The sequence below is a fragment of the Pleurodeles waltl genome, chromosome 3_1 (assembly GCF_031143425.1).
Source record: "Pleurodeles waltl isolate 20211129_DDA chromosome 3_1, aPleWal1.hap1.20221129, whole genome shotgun sequence".
In the NCBI taxonomy this organism is placed as follows: Eukaryota; Metazoa; Chordata; class Amphibia; order Caudata; family Salamandridae; genus Pleurodeles; species Pleurodeles waltl.
Genome location: NC_090440.1, coordinates 1,527,037,118 through 1,527,056,344, shown reverse-complemented (window position 1 = coordinate 1,527,056,344; position 19,227 = coordinate 1,527,037,118). Strand labels below are relative to the sequence as shown.

Genomic DNA, 19,227 nt, shown 5'->3' with positions numbered 1-19,227 from the left:
CTAGGATTTACATGGGGCCCTGCCAGACAAATCCAACCAGTCATTGGCTTCCTCAAGGGAGCTAAAGAAGTACACCTTCACCCTCATATTGTACCCTAAGTTTCACAGGAAATATGAAACTGTACCAGACATCTTGCTTCTGCGAACGTTTCTTAGTTGACATAAAGTTCTTGCGGAGGTCCTGCACCCTTGCATATTGGGTTTGTGACCAAATATTGATTCAGTATCTGGAAGAGTTGTGTTTAAAGTATCCCTTCCCGGTACTGAATCTGATTGGTATATATTAATGTTCTGCAACCTAAATCTGGTTGCAAAATATTAATACTTTACTGAAAACTGAAAGGTAGAGGTAAGGCACTTGTATATGGAAAGGGGTCCCTAAGGGTCCTCTTCCCCTTTGTGAATGTTGAAAAAAGAAAAATATTTTTTAAGAGTAGATAGTATTGCCATGGACCACTGCATAATCTTAAAAAATGTATTACATTTTTTTTAATCAGTTCCAATTTCCTTTAAAGAAAATGGGCTGCATTTCCAAAAACAAGTGCTTTATTTAGAAGCAAGCACAGACATGGGGGTCTGCTGACCTCAGCAGGCAACTATCCCTGTGATGGCTACGATTCCTTTGTGACCTACCTCGTTATTATTCATGAGGTAGGTCGAATTGCGACCCACTATAAATTGTTAGTTAAGAAACAACCTATTGCAACCTGTATTTTGGGACAGGTGTGTAGCACATCTGACCCCATATCTTTTCTTGTCTTTAGCCCATGTATTGTATTCATAAAAAACAAATAATAATGAAATATAAGAGTAAAAAATAACATACAGTTTTGTAATGTAGCAATGGATTCTGTGTTTAGCCAAGGCTGCCAGAATTCTGAAATATTTCTGTATATTGTGTTGTTCTGAGCTGGAAGCTGGCTTTTAGGGTGGAAATCGTGATTGCCAAGTGCCGGGTAGACTTGGATACCTGTGGAGAGGAAAATAAAAATGTAAGTCTCTTCGAATTACTATTGCCTTTCATTTTCCAACTCATCATGTCAAATACTGGTGTCACCATAAAGCTACAAGCCGAACATCAGGTGATCAGCTATATCTGCAGGTGACATGCATCTGTGCCCCCCTTATATCCTTCCATCGATATCTATCTTCAAATCCTAATGTAAAGCCTTTATGACCCAAAACTGCACAGTTTCTTTATGTTAGGCTATATCTTGTTATCCATCAATGGACTTTGTCCTCACTTCACACTTATGGGATTATTTTGATCATAGCAGTAGGACTAAAAATGCTACAAATTGTTTTTGCATCCATCCTAGCACTACAACTCAATGGAGGCACAGCAACATGCTCTCACCCTGCTTTTGCCCAGGCTCGTAGTACCAGCTTGTAGCAGGTGGTAACTGCTAAATAACATGTGAACAATGATGTAATAAAATCAGAAAAGCTGCATTGGCAACAGCAATTGGCTCAAAAGCTGCCCAGTCTCATTCAGAAATGGATGTCCAATACCAATATAAAACTCACCATATGCCAAGAAAGAATTTCTTCTCTTTGCCAACAAAAAAAAAACACAATTGCAGATTCGAGACTAGCTATGTTACGTTTTGCAGATTTGTAGAGTGCACTATCACCTGAGAGATACTGACACTGAGCAGGTTTGAGCCTAGCCACACTTAGGGCCTAGTGGGACTACTGGAAAAGCCAGATCTTCAACTTCTTGCAGAATTCAAGAAGTGAGGAGGTTCTTATGTGTAGCAGCAGGTCATTCAGTGCTTTAAGAGAGATGTAGGGGAAGGCTCAACCACTGGATCTGGTGTTCTGTATGTGTGGGACATATACAAGTGGGAGACTGCTTGAGCAAGATAAAAAATGAACTAGGACAGCTTCATCTCCAAGGTGACACAGAGCACAAAGGTTTACAGATACAATCTCAACACCGATATGTGCTTCAAACAGCACATTATCACTATACCAAGGAGACTGGATAGAAACATTCTCTAGAAACCTACTTATTATTCACCTGAAGTCAGGCTTATTACAGAAACATGCATCCAGTGATTTCCGTCCAGTTCCATCCTGTCTGTCCCCTGCCTCCAAGCAGAAAGCATAGGAAGAAGACCACAAAAGTAACAATTTTCTGCTTGGCTAACTTGCAATTTAAAAGAAAGCTTATCTCCCAACTGTGGAACACATCTCCAGCAAGCGCCCCAAAACCACATAAATATAAACTGTGTAAGTACAGTGGCTGTAATACCAGCATTTAGTATAGGCCTATACTTCAGAAAAGTGCGCTACAATCCGCTGAAAGAGAAATATTGTCAGGAACTGAACTTTAATGCCATGGCAACCCAGGCTGGGATGATTTACGGAAAAGCCTGAATCTGTGATGTGCTGCTGCATTACAGGAAAATGTCAATAGTGCCGCTGTTCAATGAGGATCCAGAGTCGTAGGGTCGTAGCGTCGGGGGAGGGGGGGGGGAGAGGGGTGTTCGGGTGTTACCACCCCCCTAATAAATGTATTTTGTGTTCAGTAGTTGGGTGCAGCTGCGCTCAGTCGGGTATGGTGAGGCATGTCAGATTTCACAAGGCATTTTTCCATAGAAAAACACAGACAAAAACACAAACACATCCACTCCCTCTCTCTCTGCTTTGAAAGTCTGCCAAAAAGTTGGTTATTTTACCAAATATTGTATTTTCTCTTACTTAGTACCCCCACCAAACCGTAATCTTCTCCCTTTCCACCGCCCCTAAAGCCCCTCTCATTCGCCCTTCTTGTCTATAATGTATGCTAACAATATATCCCAGAGTGATTGTTGGGAAATGTGAAGCTCACACCCTCGCCCAATCTTAGTGACCAAGCTACGCCCTGTGAGGACCACACATAAACCAAACCATGATCCAAATGAACAGTACATGACCAGGAAAGTGTGTAAGCGGGGTTGTGTTTAGCCTGGCGAAGATGGAGGAAATACCTCTTTGAGCCTTTGACCTAGTGTCAGTTATCCTGTCAAAACCTGCCTTGCAGCTTGACATCGAGCTATTAAAAGCTTTCCACACCATCAGGAAAGCAGTGCAGGAATGGATCCCTTCTTTTGGGTGACATCTCCTTACTGCTCATGCTCTCATGCTAGTTCGCTGACTCACAGGCATGGGAGCAGACTGGGTGCCGTCAGTGAAGCAGTAAATCCCTTGCGGGAGCCAGGTGTGGGTGCCCTGGCCTGGATAACGACGTGGCATAGACATCCCCTACCTTTGGTCTTTTTCCAGGTTTGACTATTTCTTTCTGACCAGCCTAAACCTAGCATGGGTATAGGTATCCCAACTCCTTCCCAGGGGTCGGTCCAAACACTCCACACTGGAGCTGCACTTGGGCCATATGAAGCAGGGGGAGCAAGTGATGTGGCACCTAAACCCCTGGTAAATTGTATTCAAGGACTTTGCACATTACTTGCAGACAGACTGAAACTTTCCTCAACTTGTAACTTTCAGAGGCCAGGAATCCAGTTGTTTGTGGAAAGGGGAGACCTATCTCCGCATTAAAGGTAGAGAGAAGAAGCTATGATAATCTTCCTTGAGACCAAAATCCTTGACCTACAACACAGGTTTATCTGAAATGGGGGCGCTACTTTTCTCCGCCAGCTAGAGACTGATAGAGCAGCACTGAAACAGATGACCACTGGTGCATCCATATTGGTTTGGATGGCATTCAAATGCTATGCATATGAAACAGGAGACTGGGCCGTGGCACCTTTTGTAGTGGCTCGTCAATAGGGAGAAAGCTTCCAAGATAGTTCCTGAAATTTGAGATTCCTCTGACGACCTCTTGTCGGATTCTTTAGCAATTGTCACTTTCACAACTTAATGTCATACTTTGTTAAAGCCTGTCACTCTTTTTTTAACTTTATATTTTTCAATTATATACAATCAAACATCATCACAATCAATCTGTTTGAGATAGAGTACATCATTACATTAGCAGTGGAATAAGGCACATCAGGTATTACGGCGTCAGACATGTCAGTAAACAGATCTTCACCAGAAATAAGCAGTCCCCACTAGTAAATATGGAGTGACAGGAGCAGCAAACTGTAGATAAACCACGGGCAGAATTAGCAGTATGGACAGGATTAGTTAAGAGCGTATACATGTATCAATCAGCATTGTCTGGCACTATTATTCTGTATTGGAGTGTTCCTGTAGTGCGAGGTAATTCCTAAGGGGCTGCCATGTGTCATGGGGCCTAGAAGATGGAAATTGGAGGGATGTATAAACGTCGCTTGTAGCAAGTCCATCACTCTTGATAAGCCATCTGCCACTGAAGCCCTTGAGTGACATTGTCTGAAATACATCACTCAAGGGCTCAGCTGAGGAACTCATAGAAGCTATATCTGACATGCAGTGTGGAAAAAACGCATCCCAAATGGATTCCCATGTGAATACTTTAAGTGGTTTTCTTCACTCCTGGCCCCACAGCTACTGGACATGTGCCAAGGTATAAGGCTGAACTATTTTTGTGTTGCTTGAAATGTCCACAAGTTCTGTCCTGCTGAAACCTGGACACCCCCAGAACAATATATATCCTATTGCCTGAGCTCACTAATGCCTTATATTTCTGAGAAAATTATATCATACCTAACTGACTCAGTATTTATATTTCTATAGTTAGATTTCTTATATAATTTTTATGACATATAACTGTGGATTAGTTTCATAATTATTTAGTAATTATGACCACATTACTTGGTCTGTGGTTCCACCCTTGTTCAGCTACTTTGATTGCGAGCCGGTTGGGCAGGAAAATATTTTCTAACTGAATTATGTACAAAATGATATGACGACTCTAGTCCTTTTTCTATATTTATTCCGCTTATTGGACTATTTATAGTCTTTCTTTTAGTTCAGTTTTTATTTTTACACGAGGTTTTCTCAAAATGATTGATTAAACCCACCTTATTAGCAATAACTATTTTCTGTCAGCTGTTTCTGTCCGCTGGCCCAGCGGAAATGTCATCATAGGGGGCCAAGCATACCGCCAGCACTGGCAGTATGTTGGCTCCCGCGGCTTCTGCGGTCTTTTTCAAAGACGGCCGAAGTCGTAATGAGGGCCTATGTGTTGATTTGAGAGCGTTATATAAGTGTGTGGTAGTTGATCATTACCCCCACCAAATATTAATGAGATGTTGTCCACGTTAAAGGGAGCAAAATGCTTTTCGTCCATTGATTTAACATCTGCGTACCAACAAATAAGATAACACAAGGATTCGCAAAACTTAACAGCATTTGTAACCCCTTTTGGTACTTATAAGTTTATTCGCATGCAGTTTGGTCTGATTTCGGCAACGGCTGTATTCCAACGTGCTATGGAAAGAATACTAGAAGGGGTACAAGGACTTAAAGTGTATCAAGATGACATTTTAGTTTATGAGGTGAATGATAGTGGACATAATGAAAGGGGACGTGAGGTTCTTCAAAGACTTAAAGAGAGTGGTCTGACTTTGAAGGCTGAAAAGTGTCTGTTCAATGTAGACAAAATTAACTATTTAGGACACAGAATTTCTTCGAAAGGCATTGAACCTAAAAAGGAGATGGTAGACACTATTGACAATCTCGTGAATCCATCGTCCAAGGATGAGGTGATCAAGGGGCATATTTATACTCCGTTTGCGCCGAATTTGCGTCGTTTTTTTCGATGCAAATTCGACGCAAAACTAACTCCATATTTATACTTTGGCGTTAGACGCGTCTAGCGCCAAAGTTCATGGAGTTAGCGTCATTTTTTTGCGTGAACACCTTCCTTGCATTAATGATATGCAAGGTAGGCGTTCCCGTCTTAAAAAATGACTGCGATGCATATGCGTCGTATTTATACTCCCGGGCAAAAATTACGCCCGGGAGTGGGCGGGTCTAAAAAACCCGCATTTGCGCCGGATTTTAGCGCCTGGGTCAGGGCAGGCGTTAAGGGACCTGTGGGCTCAGAATGAGCCCAGAGGTGCCCTCCCCTGCCACCAGGGACACCCCCTGCCACCCTTGCCCACCCCAGGAGGACACCCAAGGATGGAGGGACCCACCCCAGGGACATTAAGGTAAGGCCAGGTAAGTATTTTTTTTTTTTTTTTTTTGTGGCATAGGGGGGCCTGATTTGTGCCCCCCTACATGCCACTATGCCCAATGACCATGCCATTGGGCAAGGGGGCATGACTCCTGTCTTTGCTAAGACAGGAGTCATTTCAATGGGGGATGGGCGTTGTAAAAAAATGGCGCAAATCGGGTTGTGGCGATTTTTTTGCCTCAGCCTGACTTGCACCATTTCTGGACGCCCATACGCCATTTTCCCCCTACGCCGGCGCTGCCTGGTGTACGTCGTTTTTTTTAACGCACACCAGACAGCGCCGGCGGCTAACGCCGGCTAACGTCATTGAATAAATACGGCGCCCGCATGGCGCTTCAGAATGGCGTTAGCCGGCGCTAATTTTTTTCACGCAAAACTGCGTTGGCGCAGTTTTGCGTCAAAAAGTATAAATATGGGCCCAAGTTTCTTAGTATGACAGAATATTACAGTAAATTTGTAAGCAATTTTACGGAAAAGACAAAGTTCATGAGAGAGCTGGTAAAAAAGGGTACTGTATTTAAGTGAAGTGAACAATGTGAAGAAGAATTCCAGAAAATGAAACAAAATATAAGGAAAGCCTCAAGTTTGCAGAGCTTTGAACCAGGTCAAGAAACTGTGATAATGTCAGATGCCAGTGCCAAAGGACTTGGAGCTGTTTTATTACAGAAACCCAATGGTATGGAGAGAACAATCCTCTTCATTTCTAGATGTTTGAAAGGAGCGGGGTTCTGTCATAGAGAAAGAAGCGTTGGCTGTGTTTTGGGCAGTACAAAAGTGAAGGAGGTTTGTTTGGGGTTGTGATTTTTTGATAAGGACTGATCACAAACCTCTAAAAAGAAATTGGAAAGGAAAGGTGTGGATGTTGTATCTGGAAGGATCAGAAAGTGGGTGGTGGCTTTGCAAGAATTTCGTTTTGAGGTACAGTATGTACCTGGTGTAAAACATAGTATTGCTGATTGTTGTTCAAGGTTGGTGAATTATATCTCTGTTGTTGGAGAAGATACTCAATATGAAGAAGATGAATTTGAAGTATGAATGGTAAGAGAAGGAATAATTAAAGAAGAAGAATGGGTGGCAGAACTAGAAAAGGATGGGGTGATGCAACAGGTGACATGGAAGATCAGTAATGGTTGGAGAGGGTGAGAGAAATATTATCAACTATTGTGTGGATTTTGGAGAGTTGAAGATGAGTTATCCTTACAAGGAGGATTAATACTAAGAGGGACAAGATTAGTGCCCCCAATGAAATTAAGAGAAGAATTGGTATCCTTAGCTCATGAGAGTCATCTGGGAATTTAAAAAACTAAAGAGAGGTTGAGACTAATGTATTGGTGGCCAGGACTCAACCTATGAAAGTGAGAGGAATACGAAAGGAACCTTGGCAGAAAATAGCTATGGATATTTTGGGTCCTATAAGACACTCTAATACAGACAAATACATCATAGTATTAATGGATATGTACTCAAGGAGGCCTGAAGTAGGAATTACTACCTCTCTAGAAACACAAGATGTTATAAATTTTCTTGAACAAATTTTTGAAAGAGAAGGATTTCCCTCTTTTATCCTGACGGATTACGGTGTACAATTTGTTTCACACTATATGGAAAAGTATTTGAATGATAGGGGCATTAAGCACAAAAAGGCCTCACTTTATCATCCAGAAATGAATGGTTTGGTGGAGAGACCGAACAGGGTTTTAAAGGAAACTATCCAGATGGCTTTATTAAATAACAAGTGTTGAAAGAAAGAAATATTTTGAAAGATAAAAAATTATAGATTAACTCCTTACACAACCACAGGTATTTCTCCTTCTTAGTTATTTAAGAGAAGAAACACAGTAGTTTGTCCTGCATGGGTAAATGACAAGATGGGACAAGAATTGTAAATTGTTTGTAATGATGAGAAGAAATGTGACAGAGAACGGAGGAAAATATCAGAAAGGAAAATCAGGTTTGATAGACAGAAAGCTGTAAAATAAAGTTGTGATTCAAGTTGGTGATATTGTCAAAGTAAAAAATTAGTGTTTGGGTCTATCAAAAGATCATTTGAAGTATTCTGCTTCCCTCAGAGTGACAAAGGTGTTTGGGAATGCTATAAGACTGAAGATCATAAGATGTGGAACATAGGAAGGGTAGTAAAAATCAAGTCTGGTTTGGATCTTGTTAAGAAAAACAATTCAGTGTGGAATGGAGTGAAGGAAAAGAAGGTTGATTAAGAGATTATCCAGAATGAGGGAGGAGTTCAAGAGTTATTAGAAGTCCGAAATTTCTGGAAGGATTTGTTGAGACATGATTCTTGTCATGTAAAAGAAAAATCTAGAAGGATGTGTATGAAAATGATTTCATAGTTATCTAAAGTGTTTTATTTTGGTTGTGTACATTATATTACTTAATAATAATATTGTTGTTATATAATGATAGGAGGGAGGTGTGTGGCATTCCAAGCATAGAATGTATAACATCACAATGTTCATGATGTAGCCCTTGGTTTCCATGGGACCGAGGACAGTTGAAGAGAGAGATCTCTGTGAGGAAGAAGCAGATCTGATGGCTGGGGTGTACTACACAATACTTAAATAAACTAGAAGCTGTCTCTACACTTCATCGACTCCCTACATCTTTTCACTGTTGCTTGTGCCACTTGTAATTGTCATGTTATATGTTTAACACGAAATGCGTCTGTGGATCAAAAGTTGGTGCAAGGATGCATTTTGCTCTAAAAACAGTGCTAATTGACAGATTTACATTTTGCATGTTTACAAGTAATTTTAGTCCATTTGTGCAAAATGTTTTGTAGTTATGCAAAAGCAAATTACGCAAAATGTTGCACACACTTAGGGCCTCATTTAGAAGAAACTGGTGCATCATTCAGAATGCTCCAGTTTGCTTGCACCACCCTAATGGCATCATGGTAGCGCTGTATTTACAATACAGTGTACCATGACGGTTGTTAGCACAGCTGCGTCAGAATTCATGATGCAGTTAAGGCGCTTTGCTGGACTAGCCAGTCCAGCAAAGTGCCGGGAGGCCCATAGAACAAAGCAGAGCATCACCTAAAAGCCTGCCCAGAGCAGGCGTTAAAAAATGATGATAGAATGATGCAGTAAAATTTTGTAGATTACACTGCGTGATTCCTAAGGGCCTCCTTGCAGGGGAACGCCTCACTTGCATACATTAAACTTGGCAGAAGGCATATTGTGGCGCAATGGTCGTATTGCGCCAGTTTGTAAATATGGCATGGGGTGGGAGACTGCTCTGCACCACCGCAGCATTAAAAAAATGACGATACAGTGGTGCAAGGGGCTTGTAAATGAGCCCCCCTAGTTTTGACGCTGATGTGTACGGTGCTGTTTTGACGTTTAAGGTTTTTTTTCTGTTGCGCTTGATTAACTCAACGGTAAACAATCTGATATGTTATGCATCGTTATATTTTTTTCCCTAATGCGAACACACTGTTGCTTGTCTCGTCATTATCTTTTCATTATTGTTGGTGAGCAGAACAATTGGAATTGTGATAGATCTATTCAACCTGCCATACTTCTATCGAGAGCTCATTTCTCTGTGCTATTACAGACATTCAGGTCCTCCGGTCAGTGTTGCGCTTTATAACAAAGTCTGATCAATATCAACAGCAGGACAAATGGAAACTTTAGTTCCTCTTGCTATTGGCTACTGGGTATCATTTGAACACTAGGGTATCACTCTTTGGCTGACTACTAAAACCATATTTGGTTTAACTTTAATACCCAATTTCTTCAACTCTACAGGTGACAATAGGTGACTAGATCCCACTGTGTTGCATAGGATTTGCATCTACTGTGTAATTCACTTTCAGGACTTAAGGTTGGTTTATATTGTAGCTGACGTACTTTTAAAGCTTCATATCCAGATGGAGGGACTCCTGGATAGCAACCTTGGGAGCTCTTTAAATGAAGACTGCCCCAACTAAATTACCTGCACAGAGTATATTACGCTCTGGGCTGACAGCCTAGGTAAGGTGGGCAGGATCCATCAGCACTATGCACTGGATGCCAATCAGAAACAGATTGTTTTTACATGGTTTTGGATCGTTGCTTGATACAGGCTTACTGGTAAATTGTAACTCAAACTTATCATATGTTTAGAGAAGACCCATTGATCCTTCACCTAAATGAATGTGATTTGGAATAATTGAAGACTCAGGGGTCCCAGAACGGAGCAATACTCGGTGAGGTTGGGTATCCTTCTTGCCAAAAGGTATATAGTTAAACATTGGCAATATGATATAGTTTCACTAATACACTGATTAAGAGGCATGGACAGATGCTCACAGTTGGGGAAGCGATCTATTGGGCCAGTGGCTGCCCAAGTAAATTGAAAAGGATATGGGGACCATGGTGACATTTAATGCAATTTGAGGCCATAGTCATTTAACTGAGGCATTCTGCTGTGATTTTCCACAGGTGTATCAGCTACAATGTTTATATATGGTTCAAAAGAAAGTGTGGTAGCTGACTTGAATGACAGCCAGTACGAGAGCCTTGAGGAAGGGTAGGCAGGCTTTCCCAGACCAAAGACCAAGTGCAATATTCAAAACATAGAGGTATGGCTCTGAAGGAATGACTTTCCCTTACGAGCTTAATCCCCTGCACTAACCTTGAGTGTGCTTTGACAAACTGCATCAACTCTAGGGCGCTTGATCCTCAGTCTGTCTAAAGTGTGGCCTGAAGGACAATCCTCCATGTATTTTGTCTCGGCCATGACATTGAGAGCAACTACAGGAGTTCAAATGAGGCCTTCCAACAGTTTATTTGTCTTATTGAAACTCACAATCACACTGGCCCAAGGTCTTCTGGCTTCCCCGTGACCCTGTATTACAAAGATATAGCTACTTAAATATCTGGTATCATCCTGACCAAGAACCTAGTGTCCCTCCAGCTCTATGGAAGCCTTTGTTTCTGTGACTCCCCATTACCCACAAAAATACATGCCTCTTAAGTTTAACATCACTTTAGCTATCCTGAGTTACCAGTTCAAGGAATGAATTGCACACTCCATTGTGACCAATCTGTGCCAAACCACTGGTTCCTACCTCTCCAGAGTGTTCCACAGGCAAGTGCGCTGCACTAATATTCTCTTGTAAAAAACAAATGAGTGATTAGAGACTTGTTTACAGAATATGAACTAGATCTAACCTTTTTTACTAAAACGTGGCTCATGCACAGTTCGGTTCAAGTCTGGAAATTGCTATGAACACAGGATGGGAGATAGAGTGGCTATCATTTTAAAAACACAGATATTATTTGCTCTGTTAATTGTGCTTTGCCCTTTGTAAGTGAGTTAATACTCATTAATATCTATATTTCTAACACTGGCTCAGTTACCTGTGTGCTTATTTGTAGGTTGCGCAGTACGATTCCACTTTCACCCTTTTTTCAATACAGCTTATCTCTCTATATGGTACACAAACAGCTAAATTGTTATTAGTAAGAGCTGTTAAACAGAAGATAAGGACTGTACAAAGATGGGGATTTTTTAGACTAGGGGTCTACAACGTTTTCTGTAGTGAAAGCTACTTTTGATCAGTGAAAATCGTTGTGAGCTACTAAAGGCCAAGCAACTCTCGCATTTTTCTAAGACCCCGACGTCCAGCTTCATTGACTTTAAGCCTAATTTCATCAGAGCCCATATTGTGGGTTAACAAAAGTGGCCACACTCCACCTTTTGAAACTACAGACAGCTGCAGGTTGTGCTACCTGAAGCATAAGCTTGTCTTGCTGGAAACTATTCCTGGAAAGTGTAAGGAGCTACTGCAGGGTACAAGTCATTGACTTCCCTTTGTGATCCTCAATCCAACTTATTCACACACTGCAAAAGTTAAACCTCAACATATATTCCTTACCAAATGTTATTAACTGAAGTCTAGCCTAGATGTATGGTCATTAGTTTTCAAAAAAGAGACTCCTTTTATTATGAACAACCTTACTTATTTCCCCTTCATCACATATCCCTTTTTTTAGAGTTCAAAAAGTCCCGTCCTGGTTCAGATTTAAATAATTTGTAACTCATTTAATTCAATTAGGGTTTTAATCATTCTGTTTTCTTTGTGGGGGTGAATAGGGATTTTTCTTTATACAGAATGTATATGTTTCTACATAATAGGTGGCCCAATCAAGTTGAAGCTTAGCTGAGTTTTTGTACAATTTCAACAGTCAGAGATGCTCTAGGCCTGGGGCCAATGGTAAGGTTTCCTGTTCTTCATGTGGCTATTCTGTTTAGGCAGGTGACGACCCTCCCATAGCTTTCTCAAAACAGGATAACTTTTGAGATAGGTGATATATATATATATAAAAGTCAGAAACGCTGCTTTGTTTAATGTGCAAGTAAAATCTACTATGCAGCCTGGTTTATGCAGCTACTACGCCAAGGCAGGGGCTCACAATGCATCTGTAAAACAACTTCAGGACTCCCTGCTCTTTAAGTAAGTATGTGAAACGCCTGTTGTTTTTTAACTGCTTTTATTGAATGAATAATGCTTTTATTGAATGAACTGCTTTTATTTTCATTGTTATAATGGTGTCGAATGCACTCTGAACAGATAAGTTCTGTTCCCAAGAGGAAGTCAAGCTTAACCACCAAACTGGGGATTTAACTAAAATACTCTGGGTCTGTCTGTGATTCGGAACTTTTGCTACCCAAAGAAACCGCTTTAGTATTGGTGTTGATTAAGACTTGCACTTTGGAACACTTGTCAAGGACATATCAAGTCATGACCTTCATTGGAACTATTTACATTCTTTTCAGGAGTGCAGACAGGGTGAGCTTTTCTCTTGGGCCTCCGGTAAAGGAAAATTAACCTTGACAACACCCTGCTTCTCCTAATTTATAAACCAGAGTTGGAAAGCGGGAGAAAAATATATTCTCATTTTCGGTTGCGTTAGCCGTCATTTTGGCTACTTCCAGACTTTCAGGCAGTGTTGCTGAAGGCATCCTTAGGTTCTCTTTCACTCTTAAATCCCCTGAAATATATTTAGCATTATCGATAATATAGTGAGCATTGATAGTTCGGGGCAGATGGGAGAAGGCAGGCGTAGACTTGGCTATAAACAAGACATTTCCTGGTCTTTCAAGTGCCCGTGGGTGGCATAGCGGCGGCTGCAGCACACTTACAGTGCAGAAGGCGCATATCACAGCTCTAGTCTGGAGAACAGTGCATTAAGGTGTTTACTGGCCAGGCCAGGGCTTACCGATTGATCTGCTGCTCAAATATAATGCGTGATCTGGAAAAAGGCAAGTGGTGCGCGTCCGTAGCAGTTCAATGCTGCTTGTGCCGCCTGCAAGTTAGCAGGCTTTCCAGGACAAAAGTGCTGTGCCAGGCTGTGGAAGGCAGATCATGTGGAGACATCACCATCTTCGCCCGCCCTAGCTAGGCTCAGTTAGGCCAATCTGAGCAGCTGCTTTGGGTGAGGGCAGGCCACGGCTATGAAAAAAGGCCTAGGAATATTAGAAGAGAGTAACTGGCTTCAAAATAGAGATGCGGGGCGCAAGCTACTCACAGGGGTTTGGCGACCTACCGGTAGCTCACGATCGACTGGTTGGAGACCCCTGTTTTAGACTGGCATACAGCACCTGGTGGTCAACAAATGTTAAAGGACCACTCTCGTAAAGCTAGTCATTCTCTTGATGTGATTATAGCATCCATTCAAGGAATCGTGGTGAAAAAAAGGTAAAAATTGCCTTATCTTGTAACTATAATATTTTGTATCGGTTACAGGGCATTGTCAAATACAAAAAAGCCAGATCGTGTTGGTCGTGCCTGGGCCAAAGTTATCAGTTCCAACATTCAAGCAATCCATTGGAAGGAAATATCATTCAAATTACTAAAAATGTTAGCATTGGGTACTAACACTTTACGGAGAAATTGATAAATTCATGATGAACCTAACCCAATGGACTATGGTTCACTAACAGCTCAGACCACCTGAAAAGTCTTTAAAGGAGCTAAAAGGACTTGGCGGCAAGGCTCTGACCTCCCTCAGAAACATTCACAATTTATCAAACTAACATTAAAAGTGAAAGATGTAATTTCTATGCTTAAAATACTAACACATTTGTCCTACAATATAAATTTTCAATATAAACTTGCCTCCCCACATTAAATTGAGTAATGGTGTGCTTACATAGGACTCTGTGGTCAATTATTGAGCTGTGTCGAAGTCGATATACAGAAAATTAGCACTAATTCCAATGCAGTCCATTCGGACTTGAGAATCTTGGAGCATTCACAGCACCTTGTTATGTGTAGATATAGGAGATTAGATGTTTTTTTAAATTATTGTATTAAGTCTTCATGTTACAAACAAAAAGGCATGGAGGTACAGCATGCAGACATGATCGAGAAGGCACACTCCCCCTACTAAGGGAGGCCTTGGAGCTAGCAAGTAGTACACCAATCATAATTCTATAAATCAAGCGGGTACCATAGGGGTTGGGCCCATATGACCCTCTCAGTTGTTTCACTACTGGTGACAGGCTTTACAGAGCAGACCCTCTAAAGGTCAGTCAGATTCAATCAGCTCAATTATTCCCCTCCTACGACATCACGGAGAGGGACAACTGCTTGCAGCTAGCCCTGAATTGGGGTCCAAATATCTTTGGCCTGAGCAATGGGCGGGAGCAGCTCTGCATATAGATCCAACTCTTCATTGCAATAGACCACAGAAGTGAGCCACAGTTTGAATTTAAATTACCTGTCCCTACCCCAGCAGTATGCCATCAAATTATTCACCTGCAGGAGTCCAGGGCAGGGTAGCGGCGAAAGGAAGAGGAGGGCACATACCACACACACCCCAGAAGTTCCACTTGGGAGTCCTGTGGTATATCATGTTCTATCATCATGGAGAGGACCAGACGGACCTCCCACCAGTACTCACTGACGCTGCGACACGGCCACATGTCCTCGTGGGCACCCTGCTCAGAACTGGAGGTCGGATGCAGCCCAAATTGGAAGAGGGTTTAGGGATTGTAGTAGACCCTGTGTATACATTTGTAATGTAAAATGTGCATCAGACTGCTGACTGATATCATACCTGTTTGCCCACAGCAAAAACACCACATCTATCAAGGCCAAACTCCTCCTCCCACTCACTTTTCACTGAAAGGCAATCTAGAGGGATTTCTTTCAATGATGGTGTGCACAATATAGAAATTAATTGAGTTGCACTTGAAGCTGATAGGAGTTTTTCCAGGGTGAGATTGGGTGGGGGCCCCTGCAGGAAGTCCAGGATGGCAGTGCATACTGTCCTCCTCAATCGGAAATACAAAAAACAATATCAAGGGGCATGTGTGGCTGACTTCCCAGAAATTCAAGGAGGGACTTAAATTGTTTATTATAATATGAGCCTCCCCTGGTGTCAAGGCCCCATGCATGGAGTTGAGCAATCGCTTTTGGCTCCTGTGTGATGGGAAGGAGCAAATGATGGCGAAGATGTAGCATGGTGGAATACAGCAGCATCCTGCTTGTGCGCCTTGTCAGACCAAATCAGGCAGATGAGGTAGAGGTCACTGTCTCCATTCAGAGTGAGTAGAGAAGAGTTAGAACATTGAATGTAGATGTCAGTGGTGATGAATGGGCAATGTCTCTCCCCACCGCTAGATGTTGGCGGTGTGTGATAGGTCGAAACCAGAAGGGCGCGGAGTGCGCCAGTACCCATAGATAGTACAGCTCTGGGTCCAGGGCTACAAATCACTCCAAGTGGAACAGGAGCACAAGTGTGTCCCCATGCATCCTAGGGCTCTTTGCTTCCCAAGCGAGCATGACAAACTGCACACAAATCTGAGGAAATATGGCCTGCATCAGTGGCAAAGGTATATTAATGGACAGATAAAGCAATCATTGGACCAGCACCATCAGTTCCACTGACATAATCTCCCATAATCACTATGTCCTTATCTCTATGCACCCATATTCCCAGGTATTTGACAGAATCACCAGCCCACTCCAGTGAATATTCCGGGACATACTTCGGGGTGGGAGTAAAAAGAACGGATTTGACCAATTAATATGGATCTCAGATATCGTGCCATACATCCTGTATTCTCTCCGTATATAATTGAGGCACGTAGCAGGGTCCCTCAATTATGGAGTCATATCATCTGCATACAGGGAGATAAGGAGTGGCCAGCTGGTGTAGTGGATTGTGTGATCAGTGTAATACTGCCTGAGTCTAGCTCCCAGAGGTTCCAGTGCCAATGCAAATAAAATCAGAAAAAGAGGGGATCCCTGTCATATGCCTTGCACTCTAGGGACTGTAGGGGACATCAGTCCGTTAATACGGATCCTCACCGCAGGGGACGCACACAGCAGATGAATCTAGTCCAAAAAGACCCAAAGTAGCTCCATTCTAACCAGGATATTAAACAGATACCTCCACTCAAGAGAATTGAAGGCACAAGAAGCGTTTAGAAATACCACCACTATGTTGAGATTGGGGTTTAGGTCCTGAAGGATAGCAAAAGGGGTACGCAAATTGTGCACAGTTGAGCGACCCGGCATAGAGGCAGATTAGTCTTGCTGAGCAAGGTTAAGAAATCAACAGATTGAGGCAGTTTGAAATTAATTTGGCCAATAGTTTTACATCACAATTGATAAGGGAAAGCGGGCAATAGGATTGGCAGGACTAAGGGTCCTTTCCAGCTTCAGAAGAGTGACTATTATGGCCTCTCGCATAGATAGAGGGAGTACATGCTTTTGCTGAGCCTCTTCAAACACTGCTAGTAGGCTAGCCTAGATCAGTGATCTCTAAATAATCTGAAGTGGCAAAGTCTGGAGCGCTATCCCCAACCCCCTAGAACCATCCAGTTGCATATAATGGGAATGAAAGGTTTGTATGATGTCTTCCGAGGTCTTATGGGACCCCGAGTCATTTACCACCTGCACAATAACATTAGTCGGCCAAGGGTCCTCCATCTTGCTGGTATCTGCAGATTATAGCACCCCAGGTATATGGATGTTGTTCTCATTCTTGGCTAAAATGACTGACGGTGTCCAGCCTGACCGATGGGGCATACATTTTACTGTCTATTGACACTAGACGCTCATTCATAGCTTCAAGCACACACTTGACATTGATATCTGGAACTTCTGCATCCGAGGACATATCCTGCTCCTCTGTATCCCATCCAGCCTCAGTAATCGATTTTGCACCCTAGCAGAATTTGAAGTGCATTTTTTGTCTCGTGCATTTTTTGTCTCATTGTCCACCTTACCCATAGTGCCCTATAGCAGAGCCAGGAACAGTATTAAAGCAGTGCCAGTGGGCACAAGCGATGGGCAAAATCCATGTAAGCCTCCAGCCCCTAGACAACAATTCCAGCCTTACCACAGGTGCAGGTCACCCACAGCACATGTGTCACCAATAGCAGGGCACACAGCACCAAGGCCTGAGAGTGAATACACAACTCCAAGAACAAAGCTCAGCGTCAGGGGCACCACACAGTCCTGAATATCTCCAGCACCATGAGACCTCCAGGTGATGGATACCACCTCACCCCCATGCCTGGGCACCTGCACGGGGGGATGTGGGATGAACAGACTTTTACAGCCTTGGTCATGTGACTAATGATGCACACCAAAAAAGTGGACTCCCTTTGAGGTAGAGCCCACTTTCATAAAAAGGGGCCCCACAGGTCCAAGGGACACAGAAGAATGAGCCTGATGAATGTTGGGCTCTGGCAATCAGGGATCCCTCTGCCTAGGGTCTGGACTTGTACCCACTGTGGCAGGTCCCTTCAGTTGGCCCCTGCAGCAGGAGAACGTCACACTGCTCTTCACCTGAGCAGCACACCGGTGGATGTTGCTCCTAGGAAGCAACTCAGGCCAATCAGCTCCCCGTGGACCATAGGCTGGTGTGCAACTGCAGGCTCAGTAAGAGCACATGGTGGGTGCTGCCATCTTGTAGGCCATGGGGCCAGCTGCCTCCAGACAGGATCCGAAGCAGATCATGGCCCCAAACAGGAGAGAGGAACAGTGTTGAGCCATGGGATAGTCAGAATACACACTTTCCCACTGCAAAAAGGCTGATAGGCAGGTACAGCGACTGATGCCGGATTATGGTCCTCGAATGGCAAGAGCCTCACAGCAATGCAACCATCTTACGCACCAGATTTCTAGCACCCCAGGAGATTTGAGGTGTTTGAGCTGGTTACACTCACAATGATAGCTAAACAAATATTGATGAAAAGTACAGGTTCTTCTGAACCTTGTATAATGAAGCTCAACCATATAGGCAGTGATAGCATTAGTCACAATTTACCAGAAACCATTAATTGCTTGCTACAGATGGGGCATTCATCTTCAGCATGGAAGAAGGGTGCTCAACTCTCAGTTGAACTCCAATTTCAGACTTGTATCACTTCTGCCATTTGCAACTAAAGTTACGGAGAGTCTAGAAATCTCCAAGCTCTGAAATTACTTGAAGGAAAAAAAGATCTTGCTATATCCAACTCAATCAGGCTTTATGCTAGCGCATTCTACAGACTTTGTTCTATTTCAGCTCAGGACTACTTTCACATGTGGTCAGATAAAAGCAAGCTAACGTTTCTGGTTATCTTGTATTTGGCTTCTGCCTTTGACACGGTCACCCATTACAACCTCCTGTGTGCTTTGAGTTAAGCAGGGCTGAGAGGCATTGTCTTGAACTGAACTGGTTTACGTAATTTCCCAAGAAATAACATCATATCCAAGACAGACCCCAAATCCAAGCCAAAAAAAGATTAAAGGGTCTCATTTAGAGTATGGCAAGCAGCCCATTGTCCACCAGGATGGCAAAGAGTATCTGCCCTCTCTCATTTTGGACAGACTATCGCATTCATATTCGAGATCTCTGCAAGCACTGTGGAGATCTGTGTCTTTTTAGGAGCCCCACATCGGTGTCACCTCTGAAGTCATTAAATGTGTCCTGAGAGCACTACCATGTTTAAGGTGGCCACTCAGCACTTTTTTGTTTTTGATAAACAAACCCCAAAAGTGGGAGTTTATTTTTCAAAAAACAAAAATAAATGACTCTGGCACCCTGGGTGTTTTCTCGCAGGATGTTGGAATAATTCTTCTATTTTTTTCAGACTGTCAGGATTTC

The 19,227-nt window shown here is 42.7% G+C and overlaps 1 protein-coding gene across 1 annotated transcript in view; it reads right to left on the bottom strand.

Annotated features, from left to right (window-relative positions):
* The window catches only part of SMPDL3B (sphingomyelin phosphodiesterase acid like 3B), a 166,634-nt gene that overhangs the window by 105,666 nt on the left and 41,741 nt on the right, over window positions 1-19,227 (bottom strand). The window contains exon 4 of the mRNA XM_069225108.1: window positions 827-970. Coding sequence (XP_069081209.1) covers window positions 827-970 — 144 coding nt within the window. The remainder of the gene's footprint in view (window positions 1-826; window positions 971-19,227) is intronic.